At 38.5% G+C, this 19,503-nt stretch overlaps 1 protein-coding gene across 5 annotated transcripts in view; it reads right to left on the bottom strand.

Moving 5' to 3' along the window:
- The window catches only part of GPD2 (glycerol-3-phosphate dehydrogenase 2), a 60,464-nt gene that overhangs the window by 320 nt on the left and 40,641 nt on the right, over positions 1-19,503 (bottom strand). For 3 of the 5 annotated variants that reach the window (XM_013193657.3, XM_066999035.1, XM_066999036.1), the window contains exons 7-17: positions 18,607-18,771; positions 17,726-17,870; positions 12,972-13,165; positions 10,434-10,568; positions 10,022-10,197; positions 9,289-9,420; positions 8,816-8,974; positions 7,227-7,339; positions 7,062-7,140; positions 6,846-6,944; positions 708-3,712 (exon numbers count right to left, since the gene is read on the bottom strand). In XM_013193657.3, the coding sequence (XP_013049111.1) occupies positions 3,587-3,712; positions 6,846-6,944; positions 7,062-7,140; positions 7,227-7,339; positions 8,816-8,974; positions 9,289-9,420; positions 10,022-10,197; positions 10,434-10,568; positions 12,972-13,165; positions 17,726-17,870; positions 18,607-18,771 (1,523 nt within the window). In that variant the 3' untranslated portion in view covers positions 708-3,586. Of the gene's footprint in view, positions 1-707; positions 3,713-6,845; positions 6,945-7,061; positions 7,141-7,226; positions 7,342-8,815; positions 8,975-9,288; positions 9,421-10,021; positions 10,198-10,433; positions 10,569-12,971; positions 13,166-17,725; positions 17,871-18,606; positions 18,772-19,503 lie in introns of those variants that run through there. The other 2 variants (XM_066999037.1, XR_010832152.1) reach the window with 2 other exon arrangements.

Here is a 19,503-nt window from a genome sequence, read left to right as displayed (position 1 = left end):
TTGTAATTATGCTCTGGAGGTATCAGCCCTGTTTATTTCTGGGGGGGATATGGGGGGGAGCTCTTCTGGCTGCACATACAAAACCCCTCTACTCAGCACAGCTATTGCAATTGTGGAATATCCCTAATAGAAGTATAAATTAAAACCTACAAAATAATATGGAGATTATAAAATTTGTGTTAAAACTGATAACAGCTTTACTGATTTACTGACAATGAAAATATATAGCATTTTTCCTGTTGGAACATTTATCAACACATGGCAACCCTGGACTAACTTGACACATGAAATGATCAAAATGGATTACGAAATCTCTTCCATTCATTTCTATTGATTTTAGTTATGATAAAATTCATCAGTGTGCAAAGGAACACTTGGCTTGGATTTTGTTGCAGGAAAAAAAACGCCAGACAATTGGCTGGCTGTAATTTTAGTACAAGACGGCCGTGCAGAATTCCTTACCCTGCGTGTCATCAGCAAACGCACACAGCTGCTACGTCCCGAGAATGCTAAAATGCTGTATTAACTCCTCATTTTCGTTTTTAAACTACAAAGTGCTAAATTCTGAGCTAAAATGGGAAAACACGAACACAATCACGTCATGTTTCCTAAGAAGCATCTATTTGAATGTTTGTCTTTTAAAAATAAACTTTTTCAAGGCTAGCAGAAGTTGTTTCTGTAACTACCATAAACTGCCAGTGAACGAACCATTTTTATTCAGTTTTATTGATTCATGCTTTCAGTTCTTACTCAGTTAAAAACAAGGCACATTAAATACATCCTCTTATTGCTCTATAAATGCATGCGGCTCATTCTGTATATCAAAAGTAATAAATAATGGCAGTAAAACACCAAGACAGTTATAAAAATGACAACCCAGCCTCAAACACAGTATTTAACAGTTCAGTCTAGAACAATAACTTAACAAAATACGTTAAGTGCCACATGTAAAACATGCAGTGTGCGTATGTGCATTTATACACACGCGCATGTACCCGCACTCCCCCGTCACGCAGTTTATTGCATAAACAAAACACCCCCTTCCAGAAACCCAGCTCCCTCCTCAGAAGTCACAACACTATTTTTCCACCTGGGATCCGAACAATGCATGACAGTGACATCTACAACTGTTTCAGCAGTACATTCAAATGGAAAAAAAAAGAGAAAAGCCAACGAACAAAAATGCTTTCCCAAAAAACAAACGTGAAGTGATGAAATAAACAGTTCTAGTTTTTTTCCATGTATAGATTGAGTTGTTTAAAGCAATGCACAATCTTCTCATTACACAAGGCAGTCATACAAGATCTTGCTGTGCCATACAAAAAAGATCCATGACAGTAAAGTGCCTAAGATGCAAAGCACATTCATATCAGAGGACACACATATAGCCAAGAAAATCCCAAAGTCACATTCCGTATGCAGTATTACTAAAACAATAGAACAAAATATACTTTGGGTACAAAGCAGAAAATCCTGGCTTCACAGGGAAACTCTTATTAATTCTTAACAGTGCCATTTATGGAGGAGTGGGAGAGGAGTTTTCTTCATACAATACAAGAGATGTTGAAGATTAAATATTTTTCTTATGTGGCCTGGAAAAGGTCTCATTATAATTTTTTTTTTTTTAAATTAACAACAGTATCCTAAACCACTTCCCTCCTTACCTGGCTCTTGCTCACTGAACCAAAATAACCTGTGTATTGTACATCCATTTCCATCCAAGTCTGCAGTATATGTAAAATCTTATTGTGTTCTTATTTGAGAAGGGTTTTGGAAATGTGAAGCTGTGCCAAACATTAGCATACTTACTTGAATAAACTAGAATATATTTCAAGAAAGTTTACAGTACCACAGAAACAAACTCCTTCATTCATAAAAATGTTTCTTATATTGTCAAATGTGCTAACTTGTCATTCACATAGACTGTGCCTAACTTGTACAGGACTCAAAGCAAGAAGAATCAGAACCCCTTAACAATATCTGCATTTTCAGGCAGCTGAAATTTCAGTTAAATTTAATTTAACATGCAAAAAAATCAGTTAAAGGCATTTTACCCAATATTTCCAGAAATAAACCTGGAGAGATTTTTACCAATTTCTTGGACTAAAAGAAATATACTAATTTACAGAATTTCATATGAGGCTTGCCCTCACTTTTTTTTTTTTAAAGGTTTCAAAAACACTTGACTTTTTGAAAATTTTTTATTAAAAGGACTCTGCCTCTATAGCCACAAACATATGTGCTTATTATACTGTATACTAATATTCCTCAGCCTCTCCATTTCATTTAGGTAATCATTTTCCCTTTTAAATATAGAAATAATCTTTGCTGTGTTATTGTGCTGATGTTTGTCATTAGTAAAAGTGGTGACAGCAGTTCAAACATCAGATTTTACATAAGCAGAAATTCTGACCGCTTAGAACGGAGGTTTTTGAGTTGTGAACTGGTATTTATACTCAAATATAACAGAATAAGTTGATCAATAAACCACTCGTGTTTTTCCTTCCTTGTTCTACATCAGGCAAGAATCTTCCATTTGATCTTGAATTTAGTCAACCTAGCAGAAAGGCGAACAGCCAGTTGCAACGCTGTTGAAAACAGATCAAGTGAGTGGTCCTAATTTTTTTTCTTAACCTTTATATTAATCTGCTGAAAAATAGCCCTTTCACTTTTGCAGAAAATTTAGTGGAATGCAAAACAAGTTTCACTGTTTCACTTTGAATTTTTAAATAAAGACTTACATTATCAAAACTGCCATATTCTACATAGGACCAGTGTTTGTCCCAAACTGGAAACAGTACAAAGCACTTTACAGCATAAAATGCCACCTACTAGACAATGCTATTTATTAAAGGAAGCTTATTCTTATTAAGGTGGGAGAAAGGAAAGCCATCCTCTAGCGTTAACTGAATTATTAGTTTGGATGATCAACTAATGTGAGATGTGTTGTAGTTTTCCAGCTTCATACCGCTGACACTTGTGTCTGGCTAAGTATAGATACCACAGAAATAACAAAACACTCAAAAAGAGCAAAACCTACCATCAATGGAAGGTAGTATAAATAATCCTGACAGTTCTTTACTGAATTGTTCTGTTCCTTTTGTGATACTGTCTCAAAGCCAGAACATCAGCTTTCCCTCTACTGATCTTTGTTGAAGTGGACAGCCCTGCAGCTTTTAAGTACTAAAAGCATATTTGCAAGTCTCAACATAATGCTTTCTTTAAAGGCAGGATTCACTTTTTCTTTAAAGGTAAAGGTGATATAGAAGTTAATGAACAAGGCAGCATGTGCACGTGTTTGTGTGTGCACCCAGATCTTTCTAGACTGCATTCCAAATTCTTGTTAATAAACTTCTATGTCTAAAGCATACCCAATCCAAAAGGCCACATGTTGGAGTGTTAAGAGCTGTACAGAAAATCATTAGTAAAACAAGTGCACCAGTGTATTTTTGTAAATGCTACACCAATGGACAAATACCAGTCACCTTGAACAAGCAAGGACACTCGAAAGCACTGGAATGTTTTCAGCAGAGATGCAGCCACGCATACCCGTTAGCCGCGGCCGCGAGCAGAGGCTGTGTTCGAGCTACAGCCCTCCACCGCTGCGGTCCACTGGGATCACCACTCTCTGACCCAAGTTCTCTTCGGCAGTCTTCATGAGGACAGCCAGCCGGCTTCCAGACACATGGCCCTTCTGAATGGCACTCATGAGCTGAAAGAAACAACATGGAGAGCATCCCGTTAGCTTGTTTGCACAACAAGGTACAGAGGCAGATGGTACAGCCTCATCCGTGCTACCAACTCCTCCAACACAAGAGACGTACAAACATCGCGGGTTGTCCTGCCCCTTGGGCACCAGCACAGCTCCCGTGTAAACCATGGCTGAGCTGATTAGTTTGTCCAAGAGCCAGTGGCAAGTGTTAATGTAGATACAAAACTGATTCTTCCACATATAAAGCAGAACTGCTGCATAGTTTCAAAGACTCCCCTCGAAGCTCAGTTGGTATTTCTGGAAAATGTAAATCAGGTTTTGGCCAGGTGTGAGTGGCAACAGAAATGTCAGATGTGATCCAATTTGAAGTAATAGCGCAGGTATCCATTAACACCATTTTTTTTTCAGTGGCATTTAAAAGAGTAGGATAACCCATCTATTTCACAGACTCTTCCCCCCCACTTTTTTTTTTTTTTTTTAAATCTGATGGAAACTTACAGAACACCACAATTCCTGATCTGCTGCTGACCCTGGACTATACCCTTTCACTCACGTGCTCTTCTTTGTAGAGACAGTGTACTTGACTTGCACAGTTCTTTCAAATCCAAATTTTTATAGACTTTTAAAACTAATTTGCCTTTAAGTCCTTGAAACTGGACTCAGCTCTACCTTACCGAACACACACTAGTGCTAAGATTTTAGTTAATTCTTTTTTATCCCATGGATAAAGTGAGCATTAGACTTGAAATTACATGCAGTCAGCTTGTCAAAGACTACTGTGGAAAGCAATTGGCACTTACAAAATGCAATTTCTTACTCCCATTGAGTGCTTGGAATACTTCATATTTCTTCCCTTCTGTAGGAAAGTATTATATCTGCACCTGGACCTACGCAAAAGTGGTATCACTGTCAAAACAGGAATGATTACCCAGGAAGGGAAGATGCAGCCAGGGTGGAAAAAACAAAAATTTTGGTATGCCTTCAGAAGAGCACTCGTTGCTGTAAGACAGCTCCCTGTGCACCTCACCACTGCCACAGCTCTGCCTCACTGCCACAGGGGGAATGCCCAGCGTGCACTGCCTGGGGAAACAGGTGGGTACAACGGTAAAAGGATAAATAGATGCGAGCAGAAGAAAAATCATTGCTAAAATTGTAAATCGGAATGACCTGTTAACGTTGGACACGGATCGATTCGGCCTGCTCTCTGTTTATGAAACCCCCTCAAGCAGTGGTGGCTGCTGAGAGCGGTTCCCCCACGGCCAGCATTCGAGACACGCTGGCGGTCTGCAGCTGGGCAAAGGAAGCCACTTGGCATTGCTCTACTCGCCACCTGGAAAGCAACGCAGCCACCCCGGTACAACGTGTTCCTATACTCTAATATGAACGTCCACAAATATTTGCACACTGCTTTCCACGAGCATTCTGGCAGTACAATGTAATTACTTGAAAGTTTTCAGAGAGCAAACACAAAAGTATTGGGAGCTGACTTAACAGACCCATTAAAAAATTAAACAAACATTTAGCGTATTTTGTTCCTTCCATGGCAACCTCCTGCTAACGTTGTCACCGCACTTCCTAGCTCACCCCCTGCTGCTCAGCACTCCCTGCGCGCGGCTCCCTGCCCTGCAGGAAGGGAGCGCATGGGCACAAGTGACCCTTACTGCGGCGCCAGTCATCAACTTTAAATGCATAGATTACACTATAAAATGTTTAGGAACATTTTCTTCTCAAAGAGAAGCCAGTAGCCAAACAATTGCACAATTTAAAAAAAGTAACTTTGAAACTACAACAAACACAGTGACTTGTCATTTGGATTTTAGAGGTATTATGGCTTTGGATAGGCAAACCCCTAATGAGACTATGTTATCAGAGTAAAGCAAAAAAAACAAAGCCACCACAGACAAATCCACAGCAGACATTAATTGCTGGTTGCTGTGATTTAACCACAATGTATCCAAACTAACCAAATTATAGTTTAACAGTCATTACAGTCAATGGTGTAGGTTTTTTTCCCTACCCTAATTGTAAGTTTTCTTATGCAAAGCAATGTAAGAGGGAGACCCTTCTTGATAGCCAGACAATCAGCTATGATTTTCTCTTACATTTCAATAAGATAGTTCTGGGATCTCTCTCTCTCTCTCTCTATATATATATATATACACACACACACACATCCATTTTTTTTTTAAAATACATTTCAGTTACCTAGCTGAATTGCTGCATTTTAAGTAAATAAACAGTCCTTTTTTTCTAATGCTGGACACAACCTGTGAAAATTTTCTGCATTTAGATTCAACAATGCTCGTCTTATCTACAGCTCATCTCAAGAGAGACAATTACCATTTCCTTTGCCTTGATCTTGTTTGTTTAACTTGACACAGTGAAGAAAGGGCTGACATTGACCAAAATCCCCAGCATTAATTTATCTCATGTTCGGCATTCATCATTGCCACCATGTAGGAAAGACATGGCAGTCACTTGAAATACCACACCAAGAAAAACTCTACAAAAACAAAGCTAACTGGCATCCTGCATATGCTAGAGGAGCTGGATGAACAAACATTTCAGTAGCACCTTTAATTTTCTTATTTTAAATCCCTGCAAAAAGCAGATGTACAGGTTGTCAATGTAATATCTTTCATGCAAAGGAAGGTATTGTTTTATCAATCCAGGAGCTGAAATGGAATAATATGGACTGGATGTACTTTAACCACAAACTCATTCTTTAGTACTTTCTAAGCTATTTTGAATACTTTAATCATCTTAACAGGCTTAGCTAAACATCAGTGTGCATAACCACAACATCCCTTCTGATAGACAACTGTCTTACTTTCAATATACTTAAATATCATTTTTGTATTAAAAACAAAAATCAGATCTGTATTGTGGTATACTTTGAAAATTGGACCTGTTCTTTGGGTCTAATTGTTTCGCACAGGAATAAAATACAAGGATTTTAAAGTTGCCTGAAAATGGCTGTGTGTCACTTTGTCTTGCAATCTGGCAAACGGCATCAATACTACCATGTTACCCAAGCATCATTTACCTCCTCTCCAACCCAGCTCTTCAGAACAGAGGGGAAAAATACCTATGCCTTTGTTAAATCTACGACTTTTTTCAAAGAAATACCTACCTGCAAAAACTCAATGAGCTCAACCTGTCCATTTTTGTTCAGGTCTACTTCATTTAGAATATCATGAAGTGTTTTTTCATCAATTTGCACACTGATGCTCTAGTCAAAAAAAAAAACACAGAAGTGTCAATTGCATTGCTCAGTATGACTTACGCCACACTGCAACATAGGTATGAGGCTTAAGGAGGAAACCAAAAGAACACAAGGAAACTTTACCTCCAAGACACGCTGCACATCCAGTATAGTAATAAAACCTTTCTTGTCCTTGTCAAACATATGGAATCGCTTCTTGTACCTGCAAGATAAGGATTATCAGTGGGGGGAAAACTATGTTCAATGGTATTAACTCCTAGCAACATAGGGAACTCTTATTTTACTTACCTTTCAATATCTGAAGGCACTAGAGTGATTTCAGAGCTGTCTGTTAATTGATCTGATTTTACTTTGTAGCCCATTTCATAATACAGAAATTTTTTAGCAGCTTCAAGTTCTTCCTGTGACAAATAGGAAAAAACTGTCTTTATATCTGAGGAATAGTAAGTTCCTACAGTTATTTTTTTTTAAACTTAGTACTTTATTTGCTCTTTCCACGTAGCAAGAGTTTACCTAAGGTCTAACAATTAAGCAGATGGTAGCTGAAAAGTATTAAAACAAGTTCATCTTAGTCACCTTTTAGTCTTTCAAAGAGGTATCAAGCCTAATAAAGGCTTCTAATTACTGTGTAAATGCTTTTAGGATCATAGCATGCCTTCAGTCACATATGGAGTACCTATTTAATTCATTAAGAACGGTACTTGCAGATGAGGCCAACAAAATGCCATTTAACACAGTTGATATCGCAATATTTCACTTATCTTTCAAAAATCACGAGTCTCAACATGAGGCATGTTCTTTGTTTCAAACCGTTTTTCACGGTAATAAAATTTATCTGTTATCTGAGAGTTCCATGCAAGATCTTCTGTAGCCAGGTTTAAAAATAAATTATATCTCATACATATGAAGTACTGTAGAGTATGGTTCTTTTCTACAGCTATGGGTACACCAAACACTGTTCTAAGATAACAGTACAAGCATCTGCCACAAAGAGCATCAACATGGAAAGCCACAGCACAGATTACAAACAAATGTAAGCATACTGAGTAATGGCTGCAGTAACAGTGAAAGACTCCTAGGCACACGAATATAAGCTGCTTCATCTAGCAGAGACTTGAAGAAAGTCTGGTATAGTTTAGTTGGTCTCCTGATCTTACATACTTCAATATAAACATGCAAGTTACCCTTCAGCCCCAAACCAACAGGATGTCTACATCTAGGCTTGGAGACAGATTTTGATGGTTTATGGAATTTTAAGTAGGGATGTAGGGTGCAACTCAATGCATGCATATCAGGTGCCTTCATTTAAGGTAAGACATCTGAATTAAGCTCATTAACTACAGAGCAGGCACACAAAGGCTATCTCAAATAGACAGCCACGTTATCAGCATGGCAAGTAAAATGAGATGAGCTGGTCCCACGGTATGTTCAAGCACTGAAACACTAGGGCAAAGGAAGCAAACAGTGGCCTTAAAAATAATTTAGACCAAAGAATGGTAGCAAACTCGGTATCATCACTTTTCAAAAGACACAGCAGACAAAAAGGAGTGATACGGATTGCAAAATTCTCTTCTAAGATGGGCCTGTTGAGAAGTGTCACTCACAGTATTTCAACATGAATAGGATAGTAACACCAAGACCGCTTCATTTTTAGAAAAACAACAGGATACAGATCTTCACTTTCTCTCCACCCCTTGGCCAATACCAATTCATTTCACAGCTATTTTTATAAAGACTTTAAAATGAAATACACCAAGTGAATCATTCTCTCAGGAAGAAAGCATCATTGAAGTTTTCTATTCAACTAATTTAGACTGTCAACATGGAAACTACTGAAGAAAAAAATAAGACTTTTAGATGAAAAAGGCCCTTTGTACCTTTTTTTTCTGTTCACTCCAGTTAAGTTCTTTGCCCATTATATCTACAATTCTTGGTAGAGCTTCCTCAGCAGCCTGCACATTCAGGAAGGCCAAGCGAGTCCGTCTGGAAATCATATCCACAGCAGTGCGGGCATATTCTTTTACACCATAGATGACCTTAAATAGTAAGACAAGGGGGAAAAAACACAGATGAGCATATATTAAATATAAATATATAATGTAATATGCAATATATTTAATCATATATATATATATAAAATATGTGTGTGTGTATATATATATATATACACACACACACACACAAAATCAAATTAAGCATGCTCAGGGGAAGTGAAAAAAAATGAAAACAAAATCTGGACCTTAAAGGAAAGGACTTATGAAGGTGCTTTTCAGAGTGAGATGGACCTGTAGTAGAACCTGCTTGTGTCCCAAGAAAGCACTCAGAGTATTAGGTAGTTTTTCTTACATACCTCAGCTTCAATATAAGGAAATTCAGACACAAGGCGTTTTCCAACAATAGGCCATCTCCTTCCTGTAACTTGGGCTATTTTGGCTACCTCAAAAGCCTTGTCACCATACGTAGAAGCTAGATGCTGAGCCACCTGTGGAGTCGAAAAATTCATTATGCTTTTGAAAGCACATCAAATAAGCATTTTTTTCTTGTCAATTCTCTCATCACTAATAACAAAGAGGCTGTAGAGAGTATTAGATTTTGATCATGTGGGAGGAAACAGCTAATGCTCTTAATGGATAAAACCAGCACTAATACTAATACATAGGTATCAATATAAATGACTAGCAATACTTCAACACTTTTGCTACAGTCTGACCACATGTAAAGTATAGATTTTATTGGGCTTAAGGAAGATAAACACTAGTGTGTCATAATATTTTAAACCAGAATAAAGTGAAGATTAAGAGGAAGGGAAAGAAAAATGGTGTTTGACAGTTTAAGAGAAAAGACGAGCAATTAGTAGGTGGGTTTTTGTATGTGTGTGGTGGTTTTATTATTTTTTTTTTTTATTGCTTTAAAAAACTATCCTTGTCCTAGGCAGATGAAAAGCTCTTATTGGTTTTAAGAGACTTAAGACACACAGTATGTACTATGACACATAGTACACACTGTGCAGGTATTGTGTCTAGTGAAAAGACAAAACCCTCTAACACAGAAGTATCAGAGCATAAACAATAACAAGGACTCACCTCACTTTCAAGCCCGTAGTCCTGTACCAACCTAATGTAGAGAGTGGGACTCCAGTCCTCAGCCCCTTGTAGCTGCAGCCCAATAGTCTTACTGGAACCTGCATTCAGATCATGGGCCTGAATAGCAGCATCAATGGTATCCTGTGCCATGGCACGGTAGGTTGTCCACTTCCCACCTATAATCACATATTTGCTTCTTTATTTAGGGAAAGCAAAGAAAACCATGAAGTTGGAATGTACATTTTGCATACCACATTATTCTTACCAGACTCATTCTAACAAGCGAGTCACACTGCCACTGATAGATCACTACCTAATCGTAGGAATGCAAAGGATTACCCTGTTGGAACAGAGTTTTGCATAAAATACAGTGGGGAAGCCCAAAGCCATACTTGAAATGATCTTCAAGTACCTGCTATTGTGACAAGGCCACTGTCACTAACAGTAACAACGTGATTTCGGGATATCGACTGAGTGTCTTTGGAGTTGGGGTCTGTGACCAGAGGACGAATGCCACTCCACGCTGCCAACACGTCTCCTCTTCTCACTGTCCAGAGGAAAGATCAGCCAAAATCAGTCATGAACAGATTTGTATTACTTTCCTAAGGACTGCACCAATCTGTATCAACACCATTATCAGACTCTAATCAAAGTCAGAGAGAGGTTCATTTTTCACACTGATTAAAAATTCACCTGAACAGGGAAATTCTGGGAACTGATCAGCCAAGACATTCAACTGTCAAATTCTCCCATCAGTTCACCATACCAAACCCAACCCAGCCTAACCCCACCTTATCACCATATCTTGTCCTAGCTTTTGTTAACAGAATAGTCCTTACGTTGCATTTTAGAAACCAAAATGAAGTTCATTCCACACGGGCATAACACTTGCTTTTAGGACTTTAAAGCTTTTTCTACAGCATGTGAGTTTTTTTTCCCAGATTTTCCTCTTGATAGGTGATCTTTTATTCGGAGCCTCTGTCAGAAGTCCAATTGCACACATGCACCTGGTAGGCTATAGCACGTCCCCTAAGCTTCTGCCTCACCCAGACCTTTGACATTTGCTACTGCACAGCAGCCCCAAATGGCCCAGCTAACTTGCCACAAACCGTCTAGAAGCCCTTGCTGTCCTCTCTCAGCCACCTCTTCCAGTCCTGCCTTCCCAACCTTATTGTCTCAGCCACTTTCGCTCTTCACAAGCAACCTGACTAAATGGCCAGTTACAGCCTGCCCTTCTCAATCATATCCCTCTGCTTCCTGCCAGTTACAAGTTACAATCCCTAAAGCCAAACCTGACTTTTCGGAGAACTTGGAGGAACAAAACCTGAAGGCAACAAGTGGTTAAAGAGTACTTAACGGTTTTAGGAAAATAATCTAGCCTCTGAAAGTAACTTTTTTTAAAATATATGTATACATAAAAATAAAAGCATAGAACCAATAATTTAATGGAATTAAATGTAAATCAAATTTACAATGTAAAAAATTGAACAATTTACTTTATATTAAAGCTCCAGAACATTTCTGAAAGAAACTTTCAAATAACTGATAATTAAATAATAATAAAAAAAAAGATCGGTAACAGGGTGTAAAAATATCCCCCAAAGAACACAAAATAGATTTCAGAAATCAATGGTGCTCTGCCAGCATGTTTAACCTGCCAAAATGAAGTGTTAATCACAGAAATAAGATACCATATTACATTTATAAACTAATGAAACTAGAAAAAGCAGCATGCGTGACACTATAATTAAACAGTTGGAACACATCCAAGCCTGTGTAAGTTGATAACCCTGGCACTGTCTCTGGCAGCAAAAAGGCAGGTCTGCAGTGAGTTGATATGGCCAGCACAGTTGTTAATTCAATAACAGGCAATCTATAAACACTGCTAATTGCATATGTGAAAAACAGCATGCACCTAGGTAGGTTCCATTCAAAAAAATGAAACACTTCATAATGCACTTCTGTAAAATATCTTGCAAAATTTCTGCCTTACTCAGTCTTAATGTTACCAGCTACCTGTCTGGCCTACCACTCTTACACCTGCTTCTGCTTAAGAAACCTAAAGGTACATTTCCTGAAGACTGTTTTTGTGAATTTTGTAAAGTACAGAGCCACCAGATATCCATTTCAGGAATCATGTACTCTAACATTTCCAATTGCTGGATAGCAAATTTCCTAAATCTAAAATATTGCAGTATTCCTAAAAAATAGTGTTTTTCAGTTGTTTTTTTTTAGTGCTGCTATTACAACAGGAATACAGGAGCACAAATGCTTTCACAGATCTGTTATAGAAAGTCTCACTACAAAGTAAAGAAGCCTCTCACCTTTAAACAAGCACTCTGCATCCAAATGAACCGGCATCTTACAACGAACATGCTCTCAGCTCAGCTACTGAGGTGAACCACCATCACCAACTGAATTTTTTTAAAAATTCCCATTTCTGCCCATTATACTTCCCCCTCCTACAACTGAAAAACTATTAGATATTTATCATGTCATTAAGAGCTATTAAGAAAAGATGCCTACAAAATGGAGATAAAGACAAAGACACAAGACAAAGTCAGAACAGCTTTTCTTTCAAGAAAAGCATATTAATTCAATGCACTTGTATTGATGTATGACTGGACTGACCCACATCAACAGAACTTTGCATCTGCCACACTAAAAGGCGAGAATGACTTGACTGCACAGCTGGACAGCTACTGCCAGTTAGATGAAAGGTATGTGAAATCTGAATGTTCAGATAGACTGTTTTCTATTTAAATAGTCCAAGAAGAGCAAGTGTATCTGGAAAAGCCTCATTGATAGCTCTGAAACAGATCAAGATGACACTTAAGTCCCACCAGAACTAGATGCACAAGAACCAAAGCTTTAGACAGACAGCACTGACTCAAACTGAAGTACTGCAGATCCATCCCTCCCACTGAAAACCCACAACTCAAAGCCCTACCTTCAACATCGACACTAAGGTAGTTGCGCACTTCATTCAAAATAAAGTTTATATCTTCTTCTGTTGGTATGGGATGGGGCGTAACATCGGTTGGGCTGTCCGTGGTCCCTGCAATAGTCATCTTCTCCCACGGCAGGAAGAAAATCACTCTACCGTCGCTTGTGGCTGGGTCAAGCAGACCCATGTTATCAGGGCTGAAATAAAGAAGGGACATGATTCAGAACAAGTCAGGCATCACCAGAGATCTGTTCTTGTACACCTTTAAGTATTAGAACATTATCTTTGCTCTTGGATCAAAAGACTAAAAAAGCCAATCAGATCATGTATGTCACTGTGACCCAACTTTAAGAGATAATCCCAGAAGACGTGAGAAATAAGGCCCTTTAATGTGATCACTGGAATCTGATTTCCTAAGGCAATTAGCAGGCCACATGCTTAGAGCAATCAGGCCTTTGGCATCTCCCATATGCAATCATTCTTGAAAATCTTGCTACTCCACCTTCAAATACAAGGATTTAGAAACTTCAAAATAGCATTTACTTGAAACTCATATTATGGAATGAATAACTACTTTTAAAATAAGTAATAAAAAAAGGCAGCAACATATAACGCCACAGAGGAAAGCTAAGGCTGAAACAGTGCGTGCATTAAAATGGAAGAAGAACAGAACTCTGGCTCTGTTTCAATGGGTCTAAGTGTGCAACAAGAAAAGTTTAAGACCAAATATTAGTAACCCAATTTATTGATTAATTTTTGTCACCTATTTAGGGAGAAGACAACATACAAAACCCCATGATTTTTATAACCTGTATCTGCAATAAAGGTTGGTGTAGGAGGGCAACATTAGTAAAAAGAAGTCATAGGAATTACAAGTACATTAAAACAGTAAACTTATGATTCTACATTCTGAGTTTACCAACCAGGAACTGAAGCCCAGACTCACAAGGGATTCAGAGCAAGAAATACTTCCAAATACTTCCAGCTCTAGCTGTCACTATAGCATTCCTGAAGTAGGAACCATGGTTGGAGTGGAAAAAAGGCAAAAGATACCACCTCCGTAATGACTAATTGGATGCTAGTATTCAGAGATTTTTCACTCATTTGCACCAATGCTACAGAACAGTTCAGTAAAATGAAAGACAACAGTTCTTTGTGCAGGAAATTAACTTATGTATCAATGTTTTCTGGTATAACACAAAAAATCCACATGTATGAAGAAAGTCATCTTCATCACTTATATAGCACTGCTTATACTTCAGGAAACAAAAGGCATCTATGAACACTTCAAAAGTAGTTTCTATATAGGAGAATATTCAAGCTGCCCTTTTTTCTATTTGTTTTTGTTTAAAGGAAAGATGCTGATTTTGATTCCAGGTGCTGGAAGTCCTTGTAAAAACATCTGCAGTTTTAGCAATCTTCAGGTTTTGCACCTACTCCTGATAGTGGAAGGATGATATAGGAAGTATATCTAAGTGACAAGGACCACCAGTGGGGAATAATTCAATGGACTCAATAACTACTAACACAATAAGCTGAAGGTAGACAGAGACCCAGTTGGATATGAATTACCTATTTAAGAGAGCTACAAGCTGAATCTTTGAATATTTCATTTTTAGGAAATCTAAACTGATTACTGAAGGTAAGTTTTCAATATCTGGAAAGGCTAGAAGAAGCTGAAAATTTCATATATAGCATGTATATTAGAACATTTTTTAGATGATATTTATAGACAGCTTAGGCATACAGTTGGAAAAGTACAATTTAATAGGGGAAGTCAACACAGATTTGTGAAAGGTAAATCACGTCAGACAAATGATTACTTTTTAAAATGAAAAAGCTATTGATTTAGAGACAGGAAGCTAGAGGTTTAATATACAGTATCAGAATATTCAGATAGCTTCAGACATTTTCAAAAGTATGATTTTTTTTTAAATATGATTTAAGTAAGAACCATGAAAGCGAAACAAGAAAAGACTTAAAAATAAGTTTCACCATAACACCTATGGACTGAAGTATTTACAATTGGGTAACACAGCAAACGATGAGAAAGGATGAAGCAGTCTTCCATACGCCAATTCATTTACTGATCTAATGGCTACCAGCTACCCTGGTAAGATATCTGTCTCCCTTTGCTATGTGTATTCCATCTGATATAAATAACCGATGAGCCACCAGAAAAAGATCCCACAAACTGCCTGTTCCAGAATCATGCTGCTGTATACTAGGAATACTTCTGAAACTACACATTTTTACACTCTTACAGTTATGGAATTGATGTGACCATGTGGTACAAGCTATAACAACATCACCTACTGTAACATTTCTCTAGTGCTCTTTAAAGACCACTAAGATTACTAATATTACGACTGTACACTCTAAGATGAAACAGAAAGCAATACCTTTATATAGAGCAATAGTGGCAAATAGACACTGCCTAGGAGTATAATGCAGGCAGATCTGAAGCATCTCTTACAGCAGACCAAGCATCAAAATACTCAGCCCTTTGTGAACAATGATACAGCAATAGTAATAGTTAAACAGTTGATTTAAAACAATTGAAGGAGTTTGGAGCATGGCTACTTTATATAAGCTTCGTTTTCAAAAAGAACAACAGTTTTATTGGACAATATGCAGAGTACATGACAAATGAAGAAATCTTGAGAAGAGATTATTAAAGTACACTTCAGTATAAGAATGTAAGACAGACTACTAGATTAGTTAAAACTAATTAAATGAAGGACAAAGTTGAACTTTTGAGCTTGAAGTCAGTAAGCAATTCTGGATGGTAGAATATGGCATTTTAAAGAGCAGAACAGAAGCATGAAAGATTTCTAGTGGAAGTATTTGACCAAGACACCACAAATCTAATTAAATAGAAAACAGGTGAATTTCAATAAAGTAGATCTGAAGTTTAGTAGACAAATTTATTTGGAACCTAAAGTGTGAAGCAGATAATAATTTAAGAAAGACTGAAAATACCTGAAACTTTTTGGGTGAGAGGGAATACTGCATACATAGACCTCCTGCCCTACATGTGCCAATCTAAACAAAAGTAGCCAGAATCCTCTTTCATTTTGGCAGATAAAACACTTAAACAGTGAGTGAAAGAAAGTTGTTGCAGCTACTAGAATAGATGTGTACACTAAAACAATGAGGAGAATACTGGGACTATTGATGAAGATCAAATGAGCAGGAATCCTACAGGAGGTTAATGCATTAATGTTAGCATTAATTTTACAAAATCTTAACTGAGTTTAGATATAAAAAACTGTTATATAATTTGTGCAAGTTCAGGACAAAATTCTATAAAACATTTATGACAAAGGCAAGCATGAATATAGACGTGATACAAATGAGATTAAATACCATGAGTATCTTCTATTTAGTATTAGTACAGTTCCTTGGATTAAGCTACCCCACTTAAAGGAAGTTCTGTACAGTTTTGTTTCATCAGCTGTACTGCGGAGGCAGTATGTGGGCAGATACTATTTTACAAGAAAAGTAATGCCCACATGCTGACATACACAGGGGAACAAGGAGAACAAGAATTCTCTACATTACTAATTACAATTATTAGGTAATTACAAAATACATAAATTAGAGCTCTCATGCATACCAAGCAATCTTTGACTTTGAACCTACAAAGTGATTCAAAGTTTAAAAACTGACTTTGTGGCCCTACACTAAAAGCATATAACTGTACATGTGCTTGTCATAGTATATGAAGAAGCTAGGATTACAAGCTGTTTATTGTCACTGCTAGTGCTTTAAAGCAACCATCAGGTCATTTCCTGGTTTTCATGTGCAAAGACAAAAAACACTGCCAGAATTATTATATACAAGGCCAAAAATGCCTCAACGTTATAGTATATTGTTGTGTCCTATTGGTACAGCTTGGGCAACAATATTTTGTACACTGGAAATCTAATTTGATATTCACAGAGGAGGGCAACGATCATATGGAAGGCATCATTTTAAGTGCACTGTATCAACATAATTGGTGCAAGTCTCTAAGTGTAAGTTTCCAATAGGATACTAATGACTTCAGGAACCAAAGGTATTATTTGAGCTCCACCTGAAAAGGCTTGTGTGGCACTGAGTGCCACAGGAACCTCTTCTGTAACAGTGTCAGTGGAGGAATACAGGTCCTTTTCACCAAAACAACCGTGGGAGGGCAGGCACCCATGTACAGTTTAATGTTACTTTGTACTGCACACTATACTGCATACGTGCTGCATTCTTATTTACTATGAGTGGAGTTGATATAGACTAATACCAGTGGCAGAGTGTAACAGCAGAGGTACTGTTTACAGATTACATTGCCTAGAGAGTCTGATAATAATAGGAAAGAAAATTTTGCAAGAAGGTGGCAACCTCTCTGGAAGGCTTTATACACCTTCTGTTTTCTGAGGGGGGTGGTAAACGAGCAGTCAGTATGCTCAACTCACCCATTATTAGAAAAGCCTCCTTTCACGAGTCTGTGGCATATACTCTGCCCAAATGTCCTTCTGCTTCAGCAGCAGGTCTGCCCTAGTAAGCTTCAACTAACAAACTGTAAGACTTCAGTCTTTTTTGACTAGATAAAATTGGTATTTTAATAGGCATAGTACCAGAATCTTCTCTTAAAGCAAAAAAGAAAGGAGAAAAAAAAGCATTCCAGTCTACCATAAAAACCACAACTGTCTCCACAAGCTTGTTTATTACAGACACCAGCAGAGATTGTTACAAATGGGTTAGGTTTTGAATATCGTTACCTGTAATAACCAGGCATCACAATATGCACGCCTGCACTTGGCTGACAGATGTTTGGTACTTCTTGATCATCCATTTTGCGCACAGAGTCTGTGAAAGGTCCTGTAGCATTGATAACACATTTGGCTTTGACATCAAATTCCTGCCCTGTGAAAGAAAACAGCATCAATCATGTGCACCATTTGTTTTCCTGCCCACTGACACTCTGTATTATTAATCTGCCTATGAACCTAACCTACTGTAAAGTATATTGTCTGTCTGAACAGCTGGAATTGTTTTTTAGAAAATTAAAAGTTTTTATTTAATACCAGATTTGAAAGAAAACCTTTTGCAGTAAAATTCTATTTTATCTGCAAAGGCAGGGTAGGAGATAGGGTAGAAGTTGAGCTGAAATCTGCCTCCCAAACGAGAGATTTCAGTCTCAACCCATAGACTCAGTAAATGGTATTATTACTGTACAACACAGCATTTTACAATATCATCTTTGCTTGACAGAAGGGTTTGGATGTAAAGCTCAGTCTACCCTGCCAAAACACTAGGATTTGAGTGAAAAATCTGACAGAAGTTCAAGATGATTGACACTAATGCTATGCCACTGCACTCTGGGAAGATGGCTCCTTTGTCAGTTCATTGATATTTACCAACAGCGTTTCCCATTCCTCTTTGGTTTATTACTTCTGTTTCTTTAACGAGAAGCACGCTCCCTTAAGAGCGCACTTTCCTATTCAGCTAAAGCACAATAAAGTCTGCTGGAGAGCGCCGTCGTGTTCACCAGCCGCGCAGCACCAAGGGTGCGCAGCGCCCGCCGAGCCACGCGGCACCCCGCCGGGCACCGCGCCGCCTTTGGTGCCACGCCTCCGCCAGCAGCGTGCAAGACACACACCTGTGAGGACGTCCCTGCAGCGTGCCCCGCACACGCGCTCCTTCCCGCTGCCCGGGTCCGTCGTCTTGAGCAAGCGCAGCACTTCAGCGTAATTGGCGGTGGCAGCGCCGTACCTGGCAGCAGTGAGGGCGATGGCGAGGTTCATCCGCGCGTCGTTGTGCTGTCCTGCAGCGGGGACGGGACCGGGGGAAGGACACGAGTCACCTCCAGCCACGGACTGGTGGCGTGGAAGTGTGTCAGAACCGATCTGTCACATCTGTCCCTGTCACATCGAATAGTCGTGATGGCTGCTCGCGCCTAACGAGAATTATTTACAGATACATCCTCTGTGCTGAGCTGGAGCACCCGACTGCGGCACAGGCAGCACAGCCCTCGCCTTTCTCCCCCACAGGCACTGCCAGCAGCGGGGACCATTTAACATCCTGCCCCCCCGCATGTTTTCAGACTGAGAATTAGTACTTTCACCCCCAATTTAGGAGCAGACAAATCCCTTTTTACCCTTTTGTGTGTGATCATGCTGTAATTCTGGTGCCGTACCGAAGTATTTGTTTGACAGTCCCACTACTATTAATCAACAATTCCCGTTGGAAGTTGCACCAGACTACATGCAAAACCCAAGAAACAGTCTTTCAGATTGCGCTAAGTTAGTTTTCTATAACTTAGAGTTTCATATGCATTTTAACTTCCCAACATACAACATAGAATCAAAAAGAAAAAAGCAGACAAGAACTAATGAACGATTCTTAACATATATCATTAAAGATTTATTACTGAAATTTCCTCGTTAAAGAAAACCAAGAGTGAGGCGGAGGGATCGTGAGGGGAAGATGATTAATTACTTTAAAATACTGGCTTCACCTGAGACTTTTCCTATTTATTATTGCCACTGAAGTTAAA

The sequence above is a fragment of the Anser cygnoides genome, chromosome 6 (assembly GCF_040182565.1).
Source record: "Anser cygnoides isolate HZ-2024a breed goose chromosome 6, Taihu_goose_T2T_genome, whole genome shotgun sequence".
NCBI classification, from domain to species: Eukaryota; Metazoa; Chordata; class Aves; order Anseriformes; family Anatidae; genus Anser; species Anser cygnoides.
Note: the sequence above shows the minus strand (reverse complement) of the source record. Positions and strands in the feature narration are given on the sequence as shown.